General features: G+C 44.5%; 1 protein-coding gene across 2 annotated transcripts; it reads left to right on the top strand.

The window, feature by feature from the left end:
• The first annotated feature begins 843 nt into the window (after positions 1–843).
• LOC117668590 (uncharacterized) lies at positions 844–15606 on the top strand. Of its 2 annotated transcripts, none has more exons than XM_034422586.3 (6): positions 844–1023; positions 2996–3160; positions 7335–7490; positions 9746–9919; positions 10246–11049; positions 15166–15606. In XM_034422586.3, the coding sequence occupies exons 1-6, from the start codon at positions 1009–1011 to the stop codon at positions 15463–15465; spliced, it is 1614 nt and encodes a 537-aa protein (XP_034278477.2). In that variant the 5' UTR covers positions 844–1008; the 3' UTR covers positions 15466–15606. The 2 variants fall into 2 exon arrangements, with proteins under 2 accessions (XP_034278477.2, XP_034278478.2); XM_034422587.3 differs by having other exon boundaries at positions 14976–15606.
• The last annotated feature ends 1547 nt before the right edge of the window (positions 15607–17153 follow it).

Here is a 17153-nt window from a genome sequence, read left to right as displayed (position 1 = left end):
AATGGGGCAAAAACTCACTTAACAAATGTCTCGCTTAGCAACATAAATTTTGGACTTAATTATGGTTGTAAGTTGAGGACTATCTATAGTATCAACCTTGTAAATTCTCAAGACTCTCTTTTCCACTATATATTCAAGATGGACTGTGATTAATATACATAGATGTGTTTTGAGAGTGATGCATCAGAATTTCATTTTAATGTATGCCTTTATGTATAAAGGAAAATGACAATAAAGGTTAATTCTATTCCTATTTCTATTTCTATTTCTGTTTCTGTTTCTGTTTCTATTTCTATTTCTATTTCTATTTCTATTTCTATTTCTATTTCTATTCTATTCTATTCTATTCTATTCTATTCTATTCTATTCTATTCTATTCTATTCTATTCTATTCACCGAGGTGGTACAGTGGTTAAAGTGCAGCATTGCAGGCTACTTCAGCTGACTGCTAGCCGCAGTTCGGCAGTTCAAATCTCACTGGCTCAAGGTTGACTCAGCCTTCCATCCTTCCGAGGTGGGTAAAATGAGGACCCTGATTGTTGGGGGCAATATGCTGATTCTAAGCCACTTAGAGAGGCCTGTAAAAGCACTATAAAGCAATATATAGGTCTAAGTGCTATTGCTATTCTATTCTATTCTATTGTGATACACTTGTGTCCTGTTCAGGTGCAACTGGAAAAGATATTGAAGAAATATGAAGGCTTTTCATCTCTGCTGGCTATGCAGGTTTCTATGGTGACTCCATCAGGTATGGATTCTTGGCTAGTGAATCAATCTAGAGCCTGTCTGTGACACCAATCTAGAACTTTGTCTTACTCTTCAGTTGGGAGCCCAGCCTAAGTCAACAGTAGGTGGTGGCTTGGCTTTGATGGGCCAGAATCTAACAGTGGGGATCCCATGGAAAGGGGGTAAAACAAGCAAACGAATCCCGCCACGAAAGACAAAGAAGAGAAGTAATCATATCATTTCAAAAACGCTAGGAAAAATCCAGGGATTGTGTAGAAAATTATGGCTGGGAAATTGGTAAGGAAATATCTTTTTGCAAACGTAATTGAAAGTTGTTCCCTTTCTCCTTTCAAAACTCTTCTTGAAGCTCCACCTAATTTGTTTGGCCTTGATCCCAAGCCCAGCTGAAGCCAGACTAGATTTGTAGACTCCCTATCTTTTCTTCTCTGCCATCTTCCATCTTGTTGATTTACCTATGACACTACCTAGAAAGTGTCATTGTCTAGGTGCTACCTTCCTTAAATTTATTTCTTTTATCCCTTCTTTTATTTCTTTTATTTATTTATTTCATCAAGCATGTATTAGATAACAGATATAAGTATAGACATAATTATGAATAAATAAGATGGATACAAATAAAAGGGACATTGGTGCGCTTATGCACGCCCCTTTATTTAATTTAATGGAAGCAGGGGTGAAATTCAGCAGGTTCTGATAGGTTCTGGAGAGCCGGTAGCGGAAATTTTGAGTTGTTTGGAGAACTGGCAAATACCACCTCTGGCTGGCCCCAGAGTGGGGTGGGAATGGAGATTTTGCAATATCTTTCTCCCAGGAGTGGGGAGGGAATGGGGATTTTGCAGTATCCTTCCCCTGTCACGCCCACCAAGTCACGCCCACCAAGCCACGCCCACAGAACCCGTAGTAAAAAAAATTGAATTCCACCACTGAATGGAAGGTGAATGGATGTAGGACCACATCCTGAAACTTCAGACTTCCAATTCAGGACTGGAAGGCTTTAGAATAATTTTTTTCCTCTGAAAAAGAAAGGCATTGAGTTCCACCTTAAAGATGGATCATGTTCAACCACAGTTGAGCTCAAAATTAATGTTGTTAAGCGAGACATTTGTTAAGTGAGTTTTGCCCTTATTACGACCTTTCTTGACACAGTTGTTCAGTGAATCACTCCAGTTAAGTTAGTATCACGGTTGTTAAGTGAATCTGGTTTTCCCATTGACTTTGCTTGTCAGAATTCACAACAGGGGATCACATGACCCCGGGACCCTGTAACCGTCATAAATACATGCCAGTTGCCAAGCATCTGAATTTTGATCATGGGACCATGGGACTGCTGCAATGGTCATAAGCGTGAAAAATGGCCCATAACTCACTTTTTTCAATGATGTTGTAACTTTGAGCGGTCACTAAATGAACTGTTATAAGTCGAGGACTACCTGTATGGAATGCCTTTTAATGTCTGAAGCAGATCAAGTAAAAACTCTTGTTTCCACATAAGATTAATGTCAGGGGTGAAATGTAAAATTTGTTACTACCGGTTCTGTGGGCGTGGCTTGGTGGGGGGGGGTGTAATGTGACTAGGTGGGCGTGGCCAACCTTTTTTTTAAAAACTTTTCAAAGCATTTTTTCTAATGCTTTGAAAAGCCTCTGCTGATCAGGCAACTCAGCTGGGATCGTCAGAGAGGCTTTTTAAAAAATGCCTCTCTGACAATCAGGCAACTCAGCTGGGATCATCAGAGACTTTTCAAAGCATTTTTTTTACCACCTCTTTGGCCAAGAGGTTGCAGAAAAAAATGCTTTGAAAAGTCTCTGACGATCCCAGCTGAGCCGCACGATCATCAGAGGCTTTTTTTTTTTACTTTTAAAAGCATTTTTTCGTCGGAAGAGGTTGTAGAAAAAATGCTTTTAAAAGTAAAAAAAAAAAAACCTCTGATGATCGTGCGGCTCAGCTGGACATGGTAAGGGGGGGGGCGCAGGGATTTTTGCTACCGGTTCTCCGAACCACCCGCCGCCATCGCTACCGGATCAGGCGATCCGGTCCGAACTGGGAGCATTTCACCCCTGATTATTGTGCTGAAGAACTAACAAATCCCATTTTCAGTTTTCTCCCAAATGCCTAACAACCTCTCAAATTTGCCTGATCACGGATCACTAGCAACGGTAGAATCAGATCCCAAATGTCATTCAAAGATTCCGTGAACATAATCTTTAGCATGCTGCTGACATAGCCTTTTCCTCTGTATCTTCCCCACAGTTTCCTGAAACGTATATCGGCGATTCCGAGGAAGCGTGTAGAAAAAATCTGTCTGGAAAGAAGCATTACATCCCCCAAAGAGACATCAAGTCTGCAAGCCTCTTGAGCTTTGATAACATATCTCATGACAGTGAAAATTTGGTGGATTCTGGAGAACTCAAGGAGGTACAGCAGAGGACAAGGATCACAGGGGGATGGAGTTGCATAGGCAGCCACTTTGAGGGGAATGCAGGTAGTCCTCGACTTACAACAGTTCGTTTAGCGACTGTTCAAACTTACAACGGCACTGAAAAAAAATTATGACCGCTTTTCACACATAAGACCTTTGCAGCATCTCCATGGTGTTGTGACCTAGGTTCACTGAGTCATTAAAACACACGAGTAGTCCCAAAAAACTCTTTTATTGCAACATTATTGTGAATTACATTCATTCACAGCTGAGTCCCAATTAGTTGCAAAAAGTCCTTCGGGAGAAGGATAATGGGATAATCACCAACCTTTATCTCCTTTGACATGCTGCCAAAGACCTACTTAGCAAAGCCACATGGAGTCCAGAATCAAACAGAGATGCCGACTGGGAACAGAATTAACAACGTTGCTTTCCTGCAAAGGCCCCACGTGCCTTTGATGCTCTTTTAAGCCTTATGGGAGGGGCCAATCATCTCCAGGCCTTACTCCTGAGTCGTCCCTTTTGTTTTAACTGTTTGTGCCTTGTGGCAGCTCTGCACATGTGCGCACTAGGAACAGGCTCCTCCTGTTCCTCTGCCTCTCTGCTATCCGACTCTGGAGGCTCCGGAGTCTCTGCATCACTCCCAGATGGCCCTGGCCCCATCTCTGCCTCCGACACAGAGCCCTCCCCAGACTCCAGGACTGGCCCATGTTCCTCCTCAGCCTCCTCCGCTGTCCGATTCCGCTGTCAACTCTGTAGACTGCTGGCGGACCACAACACATGGTCATGTAATCGAACTTCAGACGCTGGTTCATATATATGACGGTTGCAGTGTCCCAGGATCATGTTATCATCTTTTGCCACCTTCTGACAAACAAAGTCAATGGGGAAGCCGGACTCACTTCACAACCCCTGTTCCTAACCTAACAACTGCCATGATTCACTTAACAAACGTAAAAGGGGGAAATTCACTTAACAAATGTCTCACTTAGCAACATTGTGAACAGGTCGTAAGTGTGAAAAATGGTCATAAGTCACTTTTTCCAGTCCCGTTGCAACTTTGAACGGTCACTAAATGAACTGTCGTAAGTCAAGAACTATCTTGTAGGATGAAGCCAAAGATCTATCGACATGCCAAATCTCTCTTAATTTCTATGCAATGGTATTTTCTAGGATTCAATAAACACCCTAAAACAAAAGGTTGGTTGCTCATTGTAAGTAAGCCATGAAGAATAAATGAACAGTAGTTTAGCATGTTCTGTGGAATGCAGCTAGTATTTAAGAGCTTTGGTGGAATAGAGCTGCATGCTGAACTCTGCATTAAGCACTGACTCATGATAATCACGTATCTCAAGGATAGCATCAGAGGTGGGATTCAGCAGGTTCTGACCAGTTCTGGAGAACCAGTAGTGGAAGTTTTGAATAGTTCGGAGAACTGGTAAATACCACCTCTGACTGGCCCCGCCCCTGTCCTCTGCCTTCCGAGTCCCAGCTGATCGGGAGGAAATGGGGATTTTGCAGTATCCTTCCCCTGGAGTGGGGTGTTGTGGCCCATCAGCGGCCTGTGCAGATTATAGCTGATTCCGACAACGAGGAGGCTGGTGTACTGCACCAGCAGCCTGTGCAGCTGGCGCTCAAGTCGGACAGTGAGGAGGCTGGAGAAGATGTGGTGCCAGAGGCAGGGATTCAGCCAGGGCCTTCAGAACCTCCAGAAGCTCCTTTAAGTGAAGAGGACGAAGAGGAGGAGCCTCTTCTCAATGCACGGGCGCGCAGAACTGCCAAAAGGCAGGAGTGGCTCCTCAGGAGGAGGTCTCCTCGAGAGTAAGGCTTGGGGCTAATTGGTCATTCCCTTAGCCTATTTAAGGAGGAATGCCGATTGCAGCAAGTTGTAGGGAACAACTTTAGTTCACTCTCCTTTGGATTCTCTGCAAAATTGCTTCTGGACTTTCTGCCAACTCTAGTAAGACTGTGATTACCTTATCTTAGAATTCTGGTAGGCTGTTAAGACAGTTTATTAACAGCCTTTGGTTGATAAAGATTGGATTATTTGAGTAAAATAAGCTTTGTATAGAGTTTGTGTGTGCTGCGTTCTTTGGGGTCCGTAGCTGGGGCAGAACATGGGGTGGGAATATAGATTTTACAGTATCCTTTCCCTGCCATGCCCACCAAGCCACGCCCACCATGTCACGCCCACAGAACTGGTAGTAAAAAATGTTGAATCCCACCACTGGACCACATGTAATCATCACAGTATAAAACATGGATTTCCTCAGATTTGGATCTTTCTATCTGGCAAGTCATTGCCACTATCAATTCTCCATCGGTGTAATTGGAGTGTTTGTCAAACTTAAATCACAGTTTGTTGGCAAGCCTACCGTAGTTAATCGTAGCCTGGCTTTGTTGGCTTTGGGAAGTGTAGCCATTAATCAGAATCGAGCAGTTAATCAAATCCAGAGTTTCTGAACCTCTTGTGCTGGCTGTGCTGGAGGAGTGGGCAAGACAGAGACATCTAACTATCAAAATAGTCGACACACAAATATACAACTAAAGCCACAATTGATTGGTGGCTTTTTTGTTTGCTATCATTCTTGCAAATTTTCTAATTGGTTTTAACATTTTTGTTAAATGTTAATTTAACAAAATTAACATTTTGTTAATTTTGTTAAATTAACATTTAACAAAAATTAATTTTTGTTTTAATTTTTCTTTATATAGCAATAGCACTTAGACTTATATACCGCTTCACAGTGCTTTACAGCCCTCTCTAAGCAGTTAACAGAGACAGCATATTGTCCCCAACAATCTGGGTCCTCATTTTACCCACCTCGGAAGGATGGAAAGCTGAGTCAACCTTGAGCCTGGTGGGATTTGATCTGCCAAACTGCTGGCAGCCGATGATCAGCAGAAGTAGCCTGCAATACTTCACTCTAACCCCTGCTCCATATAGCCCTGTACAGTGAGCTACTGAGAATCATTGGGATTGTGGCAGGGCAGAAATGGAATACAAGTAGTCCTCAACTTACAACAGTTCATTTAGTGATGGTCCAAAGTTACAACGGCACTGAAAAAATTGACTTATGACCATTTTTCATACTTATGACTGTTGTAGCATCCCTATGGTCATGTGATCAAAATTCGGACACTTGGCAACTGGCAGGTATTTATGATGGTTGAAATTTCTCAGAGTCATGTGATGATCCTTGGCGACCTTCTAACATGGAAAGTCAATGGGGAAACCAGATTCACTTAATGACCATGTTACTAACTTAACAGCTGCCATGATTCACTTAACAAATGTGGCAAGAAAGGTAGTAAAATGGGACAAAACTCACTTAACAACTGTCTCACTTAGCAACATAAATTTTGGGCTCAACTGTAAGTTAAGGACTACCTGTACATATATAAACATACATACATACATACATATCTACATACATACATACTGTACTCAGGGAAAATTACTTATAATTTCACACATTCATAAATGTGTTTGTTAAGATATTCTTGGCTCATAACCGATGTTATGGGTTATTGAGCAGAGTACCCCTTGAGTATGCACATGAAAGCGGCTGAGAGTGAATAAACACAGTTAATATACTGACACACTGAGTTGTGGTAGTCTTTTACTTTTTAGAAAAAAGTAAAGCAAAGTCCAATAACAATCCAAGTCATACACAGATAAGGCGATACTTAAAATATCAATTCAGGGATATTCCAAGTACAAAGTCTTCTTACCAGTTGTTGTCATTACACAATAAAACAGTTCTTCTTGAGTTTCAAACAGGAACAAGTTCAGTATTAAAACATTCAATAAATAGTAGAAAACAACAAGTAGCAATGATCAAACAACGATCATACAGAAAGAACAGGTAGAGAGTAACAGCAAATAAGCAGATAAAATGGTGTAGTGTTCACAAGCCATGATTCAGGCTTCCCCTTAAGTACATTGGCTATAGAGCTTAGCCAATCAGGATACAGGATAATGCAATACAGTCTTAAAGCAATATAATACCTTTTGACAAACATTTATTGATAGTTTATATATTGCCTGACCAACTAGTTAGACAATAGCCATTTCCTAACAGTGTTGTTCTTTCTTTATTTTTTAATCTTTTTTCTCTATTCTTATTTTCTCTTTTTTATTCTTTTTATCCCCCCTGTGTCTACCAGCAATTGACTTCTGAAGGAATTCCCCACAATGAAGAGGTGTATGTTGGCAAAGACAAAGAGACAGAGCAAGTGCCCAGTAGTTATCAGAAGGAAGAACAGGAAGGAACTCAAGAGCAACAGAAATCACAATATACCAATTTGCTTGATTTTAGATGGGTAAGTGACAGCTCTTTCTTGCGGGGTGGGGGGGGGGGAGTGGACTTAAGTGTCCAGCAGAAGCTATGATGACAGACATCATAAATGTCTGTCATCATAATACCATCAGGCAAAGTATACTCTTTGTATAATGTAAACAATGTTGTCATGATATGCATGATGTCACTTGACCAGCGGTGAAATCCTCTGAAGTCTGCTACCGGTTCTGTGAGTCTGGTACCGAGCACGCACTTTGCGCGCATGCATGGTTTAGGTGCGCCCGCGCAGCGCTAAAAAAAGAAACATTTTGAAGCCTTCCGAGTCTGCAAAGAACAGTGGGGGGGGGATCCGCTGTGTCATGCGATTTAGATTAGCTAGAAAGCAGGAAATCCGACGATTCTAGCTAATATAAATCTCACGTCACAGCTGATCGTCGCCCAGCTGATCATCGAAAATACTGGGCAGCGCTAAAAAAGGAACATTTTGAAGCCTTCCGAGTCTGCAAAGGTAAGTAGAACAGCGGGGGGGGGGTGGAATCTGCTGTGCCATGTGATTTAGATTAGCTAGAAAGAAGGAAATCTGACAATTCTAGCTAATATAAATCTCACGTCACAGCTGATCGTCGCCTAGCTGATCATCGAAAATACTGGTTTGCCCGAACCAGTAGCATTTTTTATTACCGGTTCAGGAGAACCGGTCCGAACCGATAGCATTTCACCCCTGCACTTGACCCTTGAGAATGTCCAGAGTGGTAGGGGTCAAAAAAGTCAAGATCGAGACGTTTATGGCTTTCTTGTTTTACCAAGAACTACTAGTCACGACAGTTAAGGGTGGCTTCCAAGCTCATGAGATGCTATCATAGGTCTAATTAGAAGAGAACTTGTTCCTTCAAGCTTGGTTTTGAGGTTTCCCTTTGATCAACTGATTACCTATTATCAGAATCAAATAAAAGCAAGTGCTACATGGACTTTTTGGTCAGATAAAGCACCTCCTGAGGTTATCTTATGAGAACAAAAGTAGACCATTCGTGCATGAGAAGAGTCTCTTGAAATTAGTAAATGCTGAAGTCATAGAACACAGGAAAGAGATCGCTATTTTTTCCTGTCTAGCTGAGCTCAGAAGCATCTGAACAGCTCAGGTTGGAAGCGAGAAAATAGGGTATCTATTTGACCTGATTTGGTGGGGTTGTTCCCAAGGTTAGGATCATGAGACTATCTTGGTGGTATCTTAATCACTTCTATTCCTGAATGTTCTCCATACATGTAGTTCTCGATTTACGACTGTAATTGAGCCCAGATTTTTCGTTGCTAAGTGAGAAATTTGTTAAGTGAGTTTTGCCCCATTTTACGACTTTTCTTGCCACATTTGTTAAGTCAGTCATGGCAGTTGTTATATTAGTAACATGGTTGTGAATCTGGCTTCCCTGTTGACTTTGCTTGTCAGAAGGTCGCAAAAGGGGATCCCGGGGACATTGCAACCGTCATAAATATGAATCAGTTGTCAGGCATCCGGATGTAAATCATGTGACCATGGGGTTGCTACAATGATCCTAAGTGTGAAAAATGGTCATAAGTCACTTTTTTTCAGTGCCTTTGTAACTCTGAACAGTCTCTAAATCAGAGGTGTCAAACTCAAGGTGCTTAAATCTGGCCCGCAGGGCCGGCCTGGAAATTTCGAAGGACCAGGCTGCAGTGCCTCTGCCGGCTGAAACAGCCCATGGGGGGCCCCTGTGCGGCCTGTTTTCAGCCACCCCAGCCTCCAGGAGCACTCTGCCAGCTAAAAAAGGGTTGCACGGAGGCCTTCTGGGGCCTCCGTGTGGCCCATTTTTGGCAGGCAGAGTGCTGCTGGAGGCTGGGGAGGCCGAAAATGGGCCATGTGGGGGCCTCCTGGGGGGCGTTTTTGGCTGGCAGAGTGCTTCTGGAGGCCAGGGAGGCCGAAAATGGACTGTGCATAGGCCGCACAGGGCCTCCACATGGCCCATTTTTGGCCAGCAGAGTGCTTCTGGAGGCCGGGGTGTACTGTGTGAAGAAAAAAGATAAGGGAAAAAGCACATATTGAGTCAAACGCCCACTCTGGCCATGCGCACCATGACCATGACCACGACGATGTCCACACCCACCTACCCACCCTCCACCCCAGGCCCTCCAAAATCAAACATAACCCTGATGCGGCCCTCAGTGAAATCGAGTTTGACACCCCTGCTCTAAATAAACTGTTGTAAGTCGAGATTGCCTGTATAGTATTTATTTTTTTAAAAAGTATTATTCGTCCTGCAGCTACAGGAGAAGGAGGAGGAAGAGGCATCTCACCAGGATGACTCTAGTAGCATGCTGGAGGATCTTAACAGCCAAGGGCTATTTGCGAAACATTCATCCTGTGATGTTCAGGAAGGGCTTTGGCCTCCACCTGGGGACAATACTGAAGAACATCTGGAGACCAGAGTGAATGAGGTAAGAAACGTATCCCTGTTTATGGACTTCTCAGCTACAAGATGTCAGCAGTGATTACTAATATGAACACGCTAGGTAACATGCACTCAGCCCATGTTTCACTTAGCAACAGAAATGTTGGGCTCCATGGTCGTAAGTTCAGAATTACCTGTACTTCTAAGGTGCCTTAGTTTGCATGTTGGACCTGTAAACCTATTCAGATCAAAGGGCAAATAATTATTCCCATGCCAACAATTTCCAATTTAGCTGACCTACCCAAAGTCAGATGGAGTTATAATGGTCCGAGTCAAATAATATTTATTTAAAACAAGGTGTCTTTCTTTCAGGTATCTTTGTTAGATAGTTTTGAATCTGATGGAAAACTCCTGACAAACGCCAATCTTTCCAAGTCCAGCTGCCTGGACAGCAGTTCCGTGGACCACGAGGGCTACTATCTGTGTGATGAGGAAGCCCTTTTAAAAGAATCCAGTGCTTCCACCGGCTATTATCCCTGCTATCGAACGTATGTGGAGTTCCCCCGGTACCAGCCTTCCAACACAAGTGACCTCAGGGAGCAGAAAGGAAGTCCCTGTGATGCCAGTGTCCAATGCGATGGATGTCTGGAGGAAGAAGCTATCAGCAGAGACAAAAAAGTAGTGGAACTTAATAATAACTTCAAAGAGCTTAAGGTATCAGTGGCTGTCCAGGATTCTCCCCACGGTAAACCAACTGGGGGCTCCAGGCCTGGATCTGGTGGGAGAAAGCTGGAAGGACCTGGAGGGAGGCGTTTGAGGCCATCCAGCAGTGATCAAGAGTCAGGTAGCGCTCGGAAGGAACCAGAGGGAATTCTGAAGCCCCGCACCCCAGGGAGCTCCCCATACAAGTCGAGTGCAAGGCTCAAAACCTCCAAAGAGCCACCAGCCTCAATACCACGGAACAACCTCCTGCTGCCCACAGCCAACATCAGCAGGAAATCTCCCCAGAAACGGAAGCACAGAAGCGGCCAAGCAGATGAGAAGGAGCAAGCCACTGTTATGGAACTAAAGCCACTGCTCCAAGACCAGCGCTCACTGCCCCCGAGTCCGGAGGCCAAGGCGGGATCTCCAGGAATCCGCTGCTATCGCACAGAGCAATCAGGGGAGAATAGCCAGGTCCGTATGAACCTCAGGGAGCCAAACGTAGTGGAGCCTTGGTAGTACAGTGGTCTAAAGCACCCTGTTATTAAGAACAGCTGCCTGCAATTACTGCAGGTTCGAATCTCGCCAAGGCTCAAGGTTGACTCAGCCTTCCATCCTTTCTAAGGTAGGTAAATTGAGGACCCAGTTGTGGGGGCAATAATATAAATATACAAAAGAATGAAGGCTATTGCTTAGCGCATTGTAAGCCGCCCTGAGTCTCCGGAGAAGGGCGGCATATAAATCAAATTTAAAAAAAACAAACAAAAACGTAGAGATTCTGGAAGGGGGTCTAGTAAGTTTAATTGATGCCTGGCATTTAACAGATAAACAGAGTTGGAAGGGACCTTGGAGGTCTTCTAGTCCAACCCCATGCACAAGCAGGAGGCCCTATACCCGTGATGGCGAACCTATGGCATGCGTGCCCGAAGTGGCCCGTGGAGCCCTGTCGCCTGGCACGCGTGGCATTGCCCGTTCCTCTTCCAGGTTTCTGCCGTGCATGTGCAAAGATCAGCTGGCCTTTTTGCATGCGGCAGTGCCAGAAACTAGAAGAGCTGGTCTTCCCTTTTCCTGCGTGAGCATGTGCACTGGCCAACTGATCGTCGTGTGCGCATCTGCGCCAGAAACCCAGAAGAGTAGCTGAAACCGGAAGTTCAGTAGCTGAAACCGGAAGTTTATTTTCGGGCACGCGCATGCACCCTGGGCAGCTCCTCCATTTTCGCACGTGCGTTCCCTTTTCGGCACCAAGTGCCGAAAAGGTTTGCCATCACTGCCCCATACCATTTCAGATAAATGGTTGTCAAATCTCTTCTTAAAAACCTCCAGTGTTGGAGCACCCACAGCTTCTGTAGGCAATCCGTTCCACTGATTAATAGTTTTGTTTTGTTTTTTTAATTTGATTTATATGCCGCCCTTCTCCGGGGACTCAGGGCGGCTTACAATGCGTTAAGCAAAAGCCTTCATACTTTTGTATATTTATACAAAGTCAGCTTATTGCCCCCACAATCTGGGTCCTCAATTTACCTACCTTAGAAAGGATGGAAGGCTGAGTCAACCTTGAGCCTGGTGGGATTCGAACTTACAGTAATTGCAGGCAGCTGGTGTTAATCAGGACATTTCTCCTTATTTCTAGGTTGGTTCTCTCCTTGATTAGTTTCCATCCATTGCTTCTTGTCCTGCCTTCAGGTGCTCCTTGGAAAATAAGTTGACCCCTTCTTCTTTGTGGCAGCCACTCAAATATTGGAACACTGCAATCATGTCACCCCTAGTCCTTTTCACTGGACTAGACATAGCCAATTCCTGCAACCGTTCGTCATATATTTCAGCCTCCATTTCCCTAATCATCTTTGTTACTCTTCTCTGCACTCTTTGCAGAGTCTCAACATCTTATTTTTATTGTGGTGACTAAAACTGGATGCAGTATTCCAAGTATGGCCTTACCAAGGCATTATAAAGTGGTATTAGCACTTCACGTGATCTTGAGTCTATCCTTCTGTTAATTCAGCCTAGGACTGCTTTGGCTTTTTTGGCAGCTGCAGCACACGGCTGGCTCCTATTTAAGTGATTGTCCACTAGGACTCCAAGATCCCTCTCACAGTTACTACTATTGAGCCAGGTACCACCTATACTATACCTGTGCATTTGGTTTTTCTTGCCTAAATGTAGAACTTTTTTCATCATTGAATTTCATTTTGTTAGAAAGCACCCAATGTTCAAGTCTGTCAAGATCCTTCTGTATCTTAAGCCTATCTTCTGGAGCAGGGCTGTCGAACTCGCTGCCCACGGGCTGGATGCATCACATGCTGGCCACACCCACGCCTGGTTTAGCAAAGGAGGAAAAAGTTGCGATATATCACGTGATGATGCTGTGACGACACGAGTTTGACACCCCTGTTCTGGAGTGTTGGCTATTCTTGCCAGCTTGGTGTTGTCCTGATAACATTGTGAAAATCTTTGAAGACCAGGCTCTTTTCCCAGGTCTTGGCTAGGATAAATATTGAGGGTTTTCCCCCCCCCTTCTATTATATAGTCTGTTTTCTGGATGTATAGTTCTTTTTTGCTTAGTGTAATAATCCTGTCTTACTTTTAATTGTAGCTTGCCCTGAGTCATACATGTATTTATTTAGAAGACAGCTAAGAAAAATGTTCATTTCCTCATCCCACCTGTAAAGGATCAGTTTTTGCTTTTGTTTCATTCGGGATCTGTTGAGAAACTTTATATTGCTATCTCTAGACCCAGAACATCCAATTAGTGATGATGATGTTATCCCTTCAGTCGTGTTCAACTCTAGCAAGGAATTATGAAGCTTAGTTGGATGTACTTCTAGACCCAGAACATCCAACTAGCTTCACAATTCTTTCATGGAGTTGCCCTTTTCCGGAATTCCTTGAATAGAATAAGAATGAGAATAATTTTATTTCTATACCGCCCTTCTCCCGAAGGACTCAGGGCGGTGTACAGCCTATTAAAAGCACGAAGACAGACATCAATCAATTAAAAATAATTAAAATTATTAAATAATTTCGGCTCAGATTTAAAACCCCCAAAATTTAAAACACCCAATTTAAAATCATTACATTGATAGCCCGGCCTGGCGGAACAGTAGGGTCTTGAGGGCACAGCGAAATACACGGAGGTTGGAGATCTTACGCATTTCCGGGGGCAGTTCATTCCACAGGGCAGGGGCTCCCACAGAGAAGGCCCTCCCCCTGGGTGTCGCCAGCCGACATAACTTGGCCGATGGCACCCTGAGGAGACCCTCTCTGTGGGAGCGGACTGGCCTGTGGGAGGCTATTGGTGGCAGAAGTCGGTCTCGAAGTTACCCGGGTCCTATGCCATGGAGCGCTTTAAAGGTGGTGACCAACACCTTGAATCGCACCCGGAAGACCACTGGGAGCCAGTGCAGCTTGCGCAGGAGGGGTGTCACGTGGGCACAACGAGGTGCGCCCATAACCACCCGCTTGAGGAGAAAGTTGGAAGGAGGTTTCAGTGGAGAGGTGTAACAGATAGTCTTTGAAGAAAACCCACTGTTGTGTAGTTCATCTGTGAACACAGAAGTAGCTGTGGAAGTGCAGAGTCTAACTCTGGAAAGCCATTGTTACAATAGCAATGAGTGTTATTCTGTGATGCCCCTCATAGTTTTCCATCAGTTTTTTGGCGGCATCTGTCTTCAAAGTTGGTGCAGGCTTCATAACATACTGTGTGTCTCGCCAGTGGGTTCTGTCAGCTGATGAAGCATCTAGTTTCCCTGGCTGGGTATCAACAGTAATGTAGAGTTTCCTTCACAGCACATTTGTAGAATTTGGGTGGATGACCTTGAGGTCTTTGTCAGTGGTGGGTTGCTCCCGGTTCGCACCGGTTCGCAAGAACCGGTAGTAAAAATTTGTAGTAGTTCAGAGAACCGGTAATAACATTGGCTGGCCACGCCCCCGAACCGGTCCCCGACCCGGTTGCCGCTCGCTTACCCCGCCCACCTTATCAGAGGCTTTTTTTTTTTTACTTTTAAGAGCATTTTTCCTACAACCTCTTCGAAAAAATGCTTTTAAAAGTTAAAAAAAAAAAGCCTCTGATGATCGCACGACGAAGCTGGTATTGTCAGAGGCTTTTAAAAGCATTTTTTCCGAAGAGGTTGTAGGGAAAAAAAATGCCTTTAAAAGCCTCTGATGATATCAGCCGAGTTGCCTGATCGTCAGAGGCTTCTAAAAGCATTTTTTTCTGCAACCTCTTAAGGTTGTAGAAAAAAATGCTTTTAAAAGCAAAAAAAAAAAAAAGTTGGCCACGCCCACCCAGTCACATTATCCCCCCCACCAAGCCACACCCACAAAATAAGCCATGCCCACAGAACCAGTAGTAAAAAAATTTAGAACCCACCCCTGGTCTTTTTCTTATGTCCCCACCACAGAACAACTGGTGAGGCGGCCATCCATTCTGAGGCTGTGTCCCACCCATTTCATCTGGGCTCAAAGCTGGTGGACACCACACAATTGAGGTTGGAGACACGGTCTTGCCAAGAAATGCCATGGATGGAGCAGAAGACAGATTCGTGATTTTAATGGACGGATATTGAAAGTGGATTTTTCGTTGTCTTGCAGGTCCAACCTACAAAAGACAAAAAAAGCCCCAGCCCTCGGCAGCTGCCTCCTGCTGTGGCCTCCGCCATAGCAGCTGAGTCTCCCCTGAGTTCTGAAATGCCCCACACCGCTTCCTCCCGTCTCAGCTTCCACACCATCGTCTCCTGGGTCTGGAATATCTTCAAGAGACCACCATCGGCGCAACCGCAGCCTAGTACCAGCGGTGAAACGGAAATAGGAGGCAGCAGGCAGTCGCTGACCTCTCGGCTAAGATTGTGGCTCACTCAACGCAGCAGCCGCATTCACCCCAGGCCACCGTGATATCGGTCATCCATCTCTGGGGAGAGTCAGCTCCTTGGGGGATGTGAAATATTTTTCAGAAACTGATGGTTTCCATTAAAAACTTCTGCTTTCCTCTTTTGTGCCAAAAAGAGAGAGGGAGAGTGGAAAAAGTGGAATATATTTGCTGTCCCTGTGATGAAGGCACTGAAGGTTGGGTGTTGGTGGAGCGACCCGGCTACTTAATTGTTATGCTGCCCCACAAGGCAAAGAGGCTATAGCAATCTCAAAGGTGTTTTTTCAAAGGGCAACTGAATTGTTTTTTTCAAGAAGCTTCATTGGAAGCTCATTAGAGCTTCCTCAAGGAAAAAACAGTTCAATTGCCTTTTGAAAAAGCATCTTTGAGACAACTGTGGTCTAGATCAGGGGTCTCCAACCTTGGCAACTTTAAGACTTGTGGACTTCAACTCCCAGACTTGAACTCTGGGAGTTGAAGTCCACAAGTCTTAAAGTTGCCAAGGTGGGAGACCCCTAGTCTGGATGATTTAAGGATTTCCACAGATTAAAACAATGTTACTCAACCTCAGCAAGTTTAAGATCTGTGGACTTCAACTCCCAGAATTCCTCAGCCAACCATGTGGAAAAAAAAATCTGTCTGAGGAATTCTGGGAGTTGAAATCCACACATATTAAACTGAGGTTGAGAAACACTGGGCTACAGGAAGAGTCTAGTTGGGAAATTCTGGGAGTGCTTCTTCTTCCGTATCTAGTTCGAACTTTAAACTGCCAGAATGAAGCTATCTTCTTGGCTGTGTCGTTGGGTCAAAAATAAGTCATTATTGATATGTTTCTGGTAGTAGACAACATACCAGCAGATGTCTCTAGGATTTGAATTCTGGGAATTGAAGTCCACACATCTTAAACTTGGTGATGTTGAGATACATTGGACTACAGCAGGGGTGTCAAACTGGCGGCCTGCGATCCGGATGTGTCACGCGCAGGCCACGGCCATCCAGCTCCGCGAAGGGAAAAAACATCACGAAACGTCACATGATGCCAACGTGACGATGCGAGTTTTGACACCCGTGGGCCAGTGGTGGGTTTCAAATTTTTTTACTACCGGTTCTGTGGGTGTAGCTTGGGTGTGGCATGGTGGGCGTGGCAGGGGAAGGATACTGTAAAATCTCCATGCCCACCCCACTCCAGGGGAAGGTTACTGCAAAATCCCCATTTCCTCCCGATCAGCTGGGACTCGGAAGGCAGAGAATAGATGAGGTCAGGGCCAGTCAGAGATAGTATTTACCAGTTCCCCAAACTACTCAAACTTTCCGCTATTGGTTCTCCGAACTACTCAAAATTTCCACCATCGGTTCTCCAGAACTGGTCAGAACCTGCTGAAACCCACGTCTGCCATGGGCTACAGGAAGAGGAGAGGATCCTGTCTTTTTCAGGCTGAGGAACCTATCAAAGTACAAAAGGTGCTGCTTTCAAATGGTGGGTTTTGGTTTCTTTGAAGGCATAGCAAAATATGTACAGCATCATGTACCAGATTTGTCTTTTCTAGGTTTAAGGATCAAAGGCAGCAAACTGATATTTATTGGAAGTTATTCAGACTTCAGCAGTCCATCCGTTAATACAGACTGCCAGAACCTGGTGCCCTCCCAATTGTGATTAATTTCAAGGGTTTCTTTTGCTGGTGCAGCCAGAGTGTAAGGACCTGCCTCAGCTGTC

Source organism: Pantherophis guttatus, chromosome 1 (assembly GCF_059756535.1).
Source record: "Pantherophis guttatus breed Tessera chromosome 1, ASM5975653v1, whole genome shotgun sequence".
Classification (NCBI taxonomy): Eukaryota; Metazoa; Chordata; class Lepidosauria; order Squamata; family Colubridae; genus Pantherophis; species Pantherophis guttatus.
This window is presented reverse-complemented; position numbering and strand designations above follow the sequence as displayed.